A 10184-nucleotide genomic window follows, 5' to 3' on the forward strand; every position below is an offset into this window, starting at 1 on the left:
AGAAATGTTGTTGCATGGATGTGTTCCAAGTTTCCAACGCTGTTTTTTTTAGTTTATAGCCGTGGCCCCTGGTGTTGGTTCTTGTTTCAAATTCTTGTAATCGTTCTGGGACCTTGTATAAGCCATGAGTATACTTGTATACCGTAAAATGGGGTAACTTAGACCACTTTTTTATAAATGATGCCATTTTTTTACTAGCTAAATTAAACTTGAATTGAAATATGCAAAATACAGGTTTATACTCTAGCTTCACTCACCATAAATTGCTGGCTGCTGCCTCAGTGAGTGCCTCTCATAGTCTTTATGTAATTTCAAAAAAAGTGATGGTCTTTGACTCTTTGTTACCCCAGCTCCTGGGGTATCTTAGACCGGCTGACCGGGTGGTAAAATCAATTATATTTTTTGGTAAAATGACTCCAAATAACTCCAGGTTTTGGTGCATTGTAGTAGAACTCTTCTAGAGTTCTAGTTACATATGCAAATGACAGACAAACTTGAGGAAAGTGTCCTGTGTCATAGTTTGCAAATCAGCAAATGGGGGTGCCGCCCCATAATGAGGGAAATGTGACTACCTAATGGCAGCCCTGATTGGGTAATGTTGACTGGCTTGGAAATTAAGTTAAAATTACCATATATAAGACTGTAGAGTCTGAAACATAAAGAAAAAACATAAATAGGCTGTCAAACAAAAAATATGTTATATATGGTAATTTTATATTAACTTCCAAGCCGGTCTATGTTACCCCGTCAGTACTGACATTAGGTGGTCTAAGTTCCCCTATTGGGGGGCGGTGCCCCCCATTTGCAAACTATGAGACTTTCCTAAAATTTGTTATTTGCACGTGTAACTAGACCACTATGCAGAGGGTGGATGCAGCGTCGGCAATATATGGATTTTTAAGCCAAAAGCGTCGCCGGCCATTTTAAAGATGCGTTGCCGGGTAATTTTTAATGAAAAGCCATTTACGCTGAGTAATGACGAACTATTTACAAGCCACGAACTTATTACAAGGTTGCATGCACGTGTTACCCCAAATAACTAATTTTACCCTAATAACAGTCCGGTTGTACAGCAAGTGTCAACTGAACAAGTAATAAAGCAGTCTGACCGCTCTAATGCGACCGAAACTACGCAATCGAAAAAATGTTGTTTACATTTTTTGCAAGAACTCATCGCAACTGATTTCCGGACAAGCTTCGCTGCATCGTAATCCATCCAACGTACCGGAAACCTTACTTTTTTTCTAAATAGTTGGCTGAAGACTGAAAAATATATTAAATGCAAGAATTTCAATCTAAATGTGTCGGCAAGATCTTCTGAAGGCAAAAATTTTGCCGATAATGCGTCGCCGTAGGTCTTTAAATCTTCGTTCACTCTCTACACAGTGGTAACTAGAAGAGTTTTACTACAATGCATCAAAACCTGGAGTTAGTTAACCAAAAAATAAAAAAATTGGAAGGGGTACTCTGACAGGCTTTGAAATTTAAATAATAGCTTTTTTTCATGGGTCACATTTTTAATTTTTTAACCTATTAGATATGCAAACTTTTTAAATCTTTCTATTGTGTTATGTAGCCTCAGTATTAGGCCTTTAATGCCCATTGACAAAATTTTTCTATGTCAAATAGTTTTTGAGTTTTTGGGGGTTTTTGTTAAAAAAACGAAAAGTGGTCTAAGTTACCCCGCCGGTCTAAGTTACCCCATTTTACGGTACTTCAATAAGGTCCCCACGCAGACGTTGATAATGGAGGCTTGGAAGCTTCATAATCTTTAATCTTTCCTCATAGGACTTGCCTTTCAAGCCCGGAACTATCCTTGTTGCGCGTCTTTGAACACTCTCTACTAAATTTTTGTCCTTTTCAAATTTCGGTGACCACACGACGTTTCCAAACTCGAGGTTTGGGCGCACAACAGCAACAAACAACTGCTTCATCGTTACTAAATCTAGGAACTCGAAAGAGCATCTGATCAGTCCAACTCGTTTATTGGCTTTATTAACTTGACCTTCAATATGCTTAGAAAATTTCAACTCATTGTCAATATTAACTCCTAAATCCTTTTCCGTTGTCAACTTCGACATCATCACTCTGTCATTGCAACCGTGTCTTCTCATACTGTAATCTTGCTGTTCATTATTCTTGCCAAGGTGGATAACTTTACATTTGTCAGCATTAAAATGCAGCTGCCACTTATCAGCCCAGTCAACCAGCCTGTCAAGATCCCCTTGTAACTGTACTTTTTGCGACGTATTCTTCACCGTATTATAAATTTTCGTGTCATCAGCATACATCGAGCAAACACTAGACACAGCTTCTGGCAGATCGTTTATAAACGCAATGAATAGAATAGGCCCGAGAACGCTTCCTTGTGGCACGCCACTGCGCACTGAAGCCCAGTCTGATACGGACCCATTAATACTGACACGTTGTTGCCTCCCTACTAGAAAATCTCTGATCCATTTGAGTACATTACTCTCAATTCCCAAAGACTTCAATTTACGCAACAACCGCTTATGTGGGACACTGTCAAATGCCTTGGCAAAATCGAGGTACACTGCATCTACTGGCTCCCTTTCGTCCAGCAGGCGGGTCCATTCGTTCAGAGTTGACAAGAGGTTAGTGGTGCAGGATCTCCCGGCAATCAAGCCATGTTGACAGTCTGATAGGAGATTATTAGCAGTCAAATGATCTATCAATTGATCTCTTACAACAGATTCCATTACCAGGCATAGGCTAGCCCAGTACCATATTTCTATAACCAAAACTTTCCCCATAGGGTGGCCTAAATCAACCTGGGAAGGATATGTTTTGCTACCTGGGGGAGGATCCAATACCAGCTGTTAGAGTTTAGGTCCTTAGTTCTAAGTATACTGTTGTTTGGGAACAATTTGTTTCATTGCCCAAATTTGTTCTCAGGGTTGGAGGATAGGTTTATCTGGGTATTACATCTTGGGGTACCACATAGCTTACCTTGCCAAGTTTATAAGTCACCATATCAGTAAGACTATTTATTTCAATTCTTTAAAAAAAATTTCTAACCGTTGACTGATTTTTACACGATGCATTTCTAAATCTGAAAGCAACATCAATGGAAATTTGAAACCATTTATGATTGAATGCTGACATGTGGCATCAGTGTCAGGGGCATGTGCCTTGTTTTAAACTACCGGTAGTGGTATTGCTGTATTAGTGAATTGTGTATTCACAATTCAGTGTAGATAGGTATTTTGGGTTTGCGGCAAAATTGAAATGGTCTTGCAAATTGACAAACCTTATTATATTTGAAAGTTGTAACTGCTGGGTAGCCTACAGCCAATTTGCTACAATTCTACAAATAAGCCAGTTTTAATTGGGATAATATCCTGTGAGGCTGCGAACTGTGAACATATAATTTCATTTGTTTCAATATCATTGTCTTTTTTTGATGTGTATATGAAAAATGATTTAACTCTTAATTTGGATTTATTAGAAATGATTTTGAGAGATTTTCAAATCTCATATCTAAACTTGTAGTTGCAATTCCAGATTTATATTTTTTTATGAATTTTAGCTTTTGATAGTAGTGATATTTGCCTATATTTATAACTATGGATGCTGAGCAAGCCGAAGAGAGGGAAGTTCTGCAATCTATTTATGAAGGAGACTTTAATTTTACACAGGTGGAGGATAGACTTTTTCAATATAAAGTAAGTATGGCTTAAATTAAATGTCTATACCTATCATATTCATGATTATCAAACTCAAACATGTGAACATGAAGTGCTTTATTTCCCAATTTCCTATTATCTTAGCCAATTGACTCTTCATTTATGGACAGCTTCTTTAGTTACAGTTTTTTTTTTCTTATTAACAATAATTCATTGATATAATTTGTAGACACTTAAAACAAAATTGATTGAGAAATTATTTGTTTTAAAGCTAAAACCATTGAAAAGTTGTGAAAAGGTTCAGTTAAAGAATTATTTTTGTAGCACTTTTCAATTTTCATTATTGTTCAGCCATTGGGAATCTCGTGCTGGAAGTGGAAGGGGACCTGGGGAAGGATTGGGTACTGGCACTGAGGGCTTGGAGGAGGCAAGCAACCAATAGAGAGGAGAGGGAAAGTATCTCAGAAAGAGGGAGAGAAGTCTCTGATAGAGACTAAAAGAGGTAGAGAGAGAGATAAGTCTCTGAGAAGGAGAGAAGAAGTTTCCAAGAAATAGGTAGAGAAGAAGAAGTCTCTGCTAAAGTAGAAGAGAGAAGTCTCTGATGAAGAGGTAGAGAGGGAGAAGTCTCTGACAGAGAAATAGAGAAGAATAAGTCTCTGATATAGAGATAGATAGGAGAGAAGTCTTAAATGAAGAGGTAGAGAGAGAGAAGTCTCTAATGAAGAGGTAGATAGGGAAAAGTCTCTGATGAAGAGGTAGAGAGGAAGAAGTCTCTAGAAGCTAGCTTGAATACAATGATTTGCAGCTGCCTCATTGATGGCAAAATTGCCCGTCAAGTCTGGGGAGTATACTGGTGGGCATGAGACTGAGGCTATGTTGAGGGTGACAATGGTTTATATCAGGGTTTGCACCAGGCATGGAAAACCTGGGAAGGCATGAAATTAGATTTTTCATTTTCCAGACCTGGTAAGTCATTGGATTTCATTTTAGGTTATGGAAAGTCACGGAATTTGCTAATAAAAGAAGAAAGAAGGAAATGTTTTTCTGTGCTGCAGCTGTTAACTGTTTGTGCAGTCTCTTGTTTCCTGTGTTCTAATTGGTTCTCCAATCATGTGACCGTCAGTCAAGTGATTGGAGAACCAATCACATGAGCTTGGTCACTGAGCTCAGTTGCATTTGATAACTTTTTTATCTGCAGTGGCAGCTTTCCATCTTCAGCATGCAATTTCTACATCACCATGCCTGGAAAGTGTAAATTTCATGACTTGTGGTTAAGAATAGAAACTTATCTTGACTGGCTTGCTCGCCATCCAAAGCATGAAGGTATGCTGATATGCACATTGTGCTTGAAAGAATTTGATTTATCAAATTTGGGGGAAGCGGCTTTGAAGAGCCATGCCACTTTTTGAAGAGCTGTGCATTTACATGTTTGCTATTTATCAACTGTGGGGGATGATAGAATATGCATGGTTAGTCTTTAGTCATGCTAAACCTGTTGTAAACAAGTCTTGGAAAATTATATTGATGGTCATGGAAAACTCATGGATTTTTTTTCTAAATACTGGTACAAACTGTTATATCAGCGAAAGTAAACCAAAAAATTTAATTTAATTTGACAGTACGTAAATAAGTTGTTAGTTTCCAGTACAAATGGTAAATCATTTGAAATGACAAAAAGTGATCTCTACCTATTTTTGATAGCTTTAGGTTTTCAGTTTTAAGTTTCAAGTTTTCTTGACTTGGGTTTCTTTCATCTGAAGAATACTTCTTAATCAAAATTGTTGTGGTATATTCTTTATTATTGCAATGTAGCACTTTGTCCCCTAAAAACTTCTGAAACTGGGGTAACTGCCACTAAGTATTATTTTGCCTTCTTTCATTTCAGCTCTAAGTCAATTCTAGTATACACTTTTCTAAATTTTATCATACAATGAAAAGTCAAGATTACTGTATATGTTTTGTTTTTCTCTGTTAATTTAAAAATTCGATCAACACAACAAGTTCATTGTAACAAAAATTGTTTATTCAATGTGTTAGACAGCTTTGAATCTGATTATCCAAAATTATTCTTGGTCAAGTTTTTAGTTGATCTGCAATCTAACATGTTCTTATGATCAAAAGCTTGTCTTCATTGTATTGCCCACAAAATTAATCACATGAGTTATCATCTAACTAAAAATCTGCTACACACAAAAAATGGGTAAATTTGAAAGTGCTGGAATACAATTACATTCTGCAATAAATTAATTCCAAAACTTCAGAATTCACAATGAAAACCAAATGTAGGTACCATTTCATAAAATATAGAGAAATTAGAGTTTTGATTTCTTTGCATACTAACCCTATTCAAGTGGATGTTGATTTATTTGTCTCTGCAGCTGCATCTGTTCATATCTGTTTTCTCAACTGCATCTGCCAATATTTTATTCTTGCATGAAGAACAAGTATTCAGATCAGAAATATTATTGAACTGAGGTATTACTGTAGAATTTTGGGGAACCAGATTAAAAGCTTGCTATTTTTTCTATAATCAACACTTCTGTTATTCATGTTACTTCTCTTAACAATAAATTTATGATGCAGAACCATTGTTTGGAATTAGGTTAATAAATTATGGTTCGCCCCAAAAAAACGTGGGTCGGGCAGATTTATGATTAAAGCGAAAAGCACACAACACTTAAATTTTGGAAATTTGATGGTGAACGTACAGCCCGACCTACGTTTTTTTGGGGCGAACCATAATTTATTTTCTACTTTTTAGTCCACACGAAAAACGTGGTTTTTTTAAAAAAGTTTTTTTTTAAGTATTTTATTTTCTACTTTTTAGTCCACAAGAAAAACGATTAAGACTTGATTAAGTATGACTTGACGTATGTATATCTCTAGAACAATCAGAAGTGGGCTAATTTTTGTTGTCAATGTTAACAACAAACAAACAAACAAACAAATAAACAAACAAACAAACAAACAAACGCGAAGCTAAGCTAAGAAAAACGTGTTAAAAATCAGAGGACATAATTTGAGTTAATAGTAACATAGGTTTACATGCCTTTTAGCATCTGTTAGTTTACAAGTAAAACTTAATCAACAACCAATGTATATGTGTTTGATATATAGTCTCTCAAAAATTGTTGAGCTTTATTTAATTTTATTAATGAAATAGATTTTCAACACTGTACAGAGCAACTTTAGGACAATGACAATTTGATATGATTGATAATAACTAATTAGGGCAATATGTATCAGTAGGTAATTTTTACCTTTGCATTTCAGTATGAAGAAGCTGGTGAAGGCAAAAATTTTGTCCTTGAAGTAAGATGGGGAGAAAAATATCCTGAAGAAGCTCCTTTCATAAATATGGATGTTTTTTACAACAAGCATATGTAAGGTTTCCTCTTTTATATATGTAGTGAAAAAGGAATTATCACAAATTCATCTGGGCATGTGAAATTCTTTTTTTTTTCTTAAATAGAAAGTGGTATCAAAATCTTAGTCAACATCTTGTGGTGGGATGTCCATGTATAAATCATGAATGTAGATGAATTGGCCTAATTTCAGCTAAATAAAAACCAAGATTCACATTTACAGATGTCCGTCGGTGAAAGAGCGCATCGTCAAGGCAGTGAGAGAGCAAGCTGAATCCATGCTGGGCATGAGCATGACCTTCTCATTGTTTGAGTGGCTTAAAGACAACCATGCAGCATTGCTTGAAGGACAGGATCTCTATTTTCAAGATTTAAAAAGTGGTATAGCTGCTAAGGATGCTACTGCTGACTTGGATAAATTGGCACTAGATTCAAACCCAGAAGTAAGTTTTGCTTATGTTTAATTCATAATTACTTTTTTTATTCCATTATCAATTTTTATTGGTAGCTGTTTGTCTCACCTAAATGTGATATGGATCAAGTGATTGGAAAACTGCCAAAAATTAAGTTGACAATATGTACAGTTGTCAGTGTACATATTGAGTCAACAATATGAATACTTACCTACCTTCTTTTCTAAGAATTAGCTTAAATTTTGCCTATTTATTTACATTATGAATGAAGTGAAGTAACTGATTTTTAACCTTCACAGTTGGCTATTTACTACTGCATATCAGATTTGAAAATAATATGAAAATATTATCAGATTATTGATGCAATAATTACTCTTATTCTTTTTCGGTTTCAGAAAAATTCAAAGAAGAAAGACTCTGGTATGACTAAGAATCAGAAGCGCCGAATGTGGGACCGTCAGAACGCTGCTGGGGAGCGAGACAGAGGCTGGAACTGGATAGACGTTGTCAAGCATTTATCTCAGTCGGGTAGCGCCGGCACCTCGTGATCCGGCTATACCTATGAAATATACTTCTGCAATAAATTGACCCTGTTAATTTTCAACTTCTTGAGTTATAACTCCTGATCTCTGGAGTTAGTTGTTAAGATTGAAGTTGTATTCAAAATTGTTGCTTCTCTTACCTTGTGAAAAAGATGGTACGGAGCAGTTTATTGGATTTAATCTTGGCTTTAAACTGAAGCAGAAAATTTGGAAATGTTCCGTTTTTCCTTAATTTCTGTTTTTTCTTTCTTTATGCTTTCAAACAGCTTCCTGTTTGCGTAGGATTTTCATGGTTATTATGGACAAATTTCTTTATCACGTGATGATATTTCCTTCATAGTTTTCCCATTGGTTGTACTAGCGTGGTTTTAATTCTAATGTGAAAAACTTTGGTTTTTAGATGGCGACTTTAGTTGTGTTTGTCTACCTTAAGGTAGTTTTTGAATGTCCAAAAGTTTTCAAACTTTAGGGTCTTCCTCAGCAAAGCATAAAAAAACCCTATGAGATTCGTGAGTAGGCCAATGTTGTGAACCTGCTGTCGCAACGGCATCATCCCCCTGGAAAAATATCCAAAAAGCCCTGTTTACCAGCTGGGGCTTCTTGAAAGTTGACATCGTTGCCACCTCCGGGCATCGCGCACCCGGTCCTGAACTATGCAACCCATAACTGGTACCGTCGCGCACCGCAGTTGCAGGCCTCCAAACTATCCAAAACACGGCTCTGAGATAAGACACCTGCTGCCTCAAAATGGCATCAGTCACTCACCTCCACACTGAGACAAGCGTCCTTTCCCTGTCTGCCCACCTGGACGTGGCATGTGCACAATTCTTTGTAAACGCCCCACAGCCTTCCCATACTTCTTTTCATATCATTACTACTGCCTAGGGAACCTACCTATGAACGTTTCCCTCATAATGAGATTCGACCATCTTTTGGCGTCCCTCCTGACGAACGGTATTATGCCCTTCGATCGCTCCGCAGGGAATTCTGCACTTTCGTTGCAGCGACCGTAAGGAAAAGAGGAAAACGTGGTCCAGGATGCGCCACTTGCCCGATTGCCTCTAAGTCGTACGGTATTCTCCGCTCAGTTCGGAATGCTGTAGCTCCCTGCCGTCTTGTATTCTTAAGGTTGGACGCACCAAACCTCACCTTCCTCTATTGTGGAGATCCCTTCCAGTCCGGCCAGCATCATGCTTTCCAGCGACACTAAAGTCTTTAAAGATTTATAAATGCCCTTCTCATTTACAAGGATTCGTTTAGAATAGAATAAAAGTGTCGGCACTGAAGAAATACCGTAGGCCTATGGCCTGTTGCCGATTCTTGTACTTTTCGTGACTCGATTGACAAGGGATATGGCCTTTGGAACCCGATCTTTCCATAACTGACGATTGATTGAGATAGCTGCTGGACTTGTTGCCTGGTTCATAAGTTGCTAGGCATTTTAAGACTGAACATATGCTCCTGCATAGCTTCGTCTGGTCTGTACTTGAAGGCGTTCATACTCAGAGCGTCAACGATGCTATCAAGGAGGCTGTTCCACATGTCGGTGTCTCGAAGTGAGAAGAAATGTCGCATGGATGCGTTACAACGCAGTTTTTAGCGCATTTTCTCATTTATGAAAATATGCACTATTGTGCTCGCCATGTCCGTCTGTCCGTCCGTGACTTCATGTTTTCGTCGACGAGAAAATGCGCTTTCTGTCACTCTGCAGTGAGTACCGAGTAATATATTTTAGTTTATAGCCTCGACCAGGTGGTGTTAGTATCATGGTGTTGGTTCTTGTTTCAAATTCTAGTAATCCTTCTGGGCCTCATATAAACCGTGGGTATACCTGTGTACTTCAATGAGGTCCCCACGCAGAAGTCGATAACTGAGGCTTAGAAGCTTCATAATCTTTAATCTTTTCTCGTAAGACTTGCTTTTCAAGCCTGGAATTTTTTTCCGTCAGATTCTTTGTTATCGATACCAGTAACGTAACGTAGCGTGATTAACAAATTTATGCGAATCTCAAAACTCGAAAAGATGGAATAGACGTGAAGAGTTCAACGAGCATATCTGTTGCAAGCAGAGTTACTAGTAGCCTGCTCAATGTAGAAATTCCCCGAGACGGTAGCCAGTCTGAAGGCCCACAGAAATAAACGAGCCTCCTATGAAACTGGTCAGAATTAGAATCAAAATATATAACGAACGAAAACTTGTTGGTGAAGAAACTTGCTT

At 37.5% G+C, this 10184-nt stretch overlaps 1 protein-coding gene across 1 annotated transcript; it reads left to right on the forward strand.

The window, feature by feature from the left end:
• Positions 1-3518: 3518 nt before the first annotated feature.
• On the forward strand, positions 3519-8029 carry LOC108682653 (RWD domain-containing protein 4). The gene is made up of 4 exons (XM_018171858.2): positions 3519-3686; positions 6921-7030; positions 7236-7455; positions 7821-8029. The coding sequence occupies exons 1-4, from the start codon at positions 3588-3590 to the stop codon at positions 7971-7973; spliced, it is 582 nt and encodes a 193-aa protein (XP_018027347.1). The 5' UTR covers positions 3519-3587; the 3' UTR covers positions 7974-8029.
• Positions 8030-10184: the final 2155 nt, after the last annotated feature.

The sequence above is a fragment of the Hyalella azteca genome, unplaced genomic scaffold (genome assembly GCF_000764305.2).
Source record: "Hyalella azteca isolate HAZT.00-mixed unplaced genomic scaffold, Hazt_2.0.2 contig10446, whole genome shotgun sequence".
Classification (NCBI taxonomy): domain Eukaryota; kingdom Metazoa; phylum Arthropoda; class Malacostraca; order Amphipoda; family Hyalellidae; genus Hyalella; species Hyalella azteca.

Coding starts and splice junctions, on each gene's coding strand:
- LOC108682653 (XM_018171858.2), top strand. CDS start 3,588: ATGGATGCTGAGCAAGCCGAAGAGAGGGAAGTTCTGCAATCTATTTAT. Junction 3,687..6,920: donor ATAGACTTTTTCAATATAAA/GTAAGTATGGCT, acceptor TTTGCATTTCAG/TATGAAGAAGCTGGTGAAGG. Junction 7,456..7,820: donor CACTAGATTCAAACCCAGAA/GTAAGTTTTGCT, acceptor TTTCGGTTTCAG/AAAAATTCAAAGAAGAAAGA.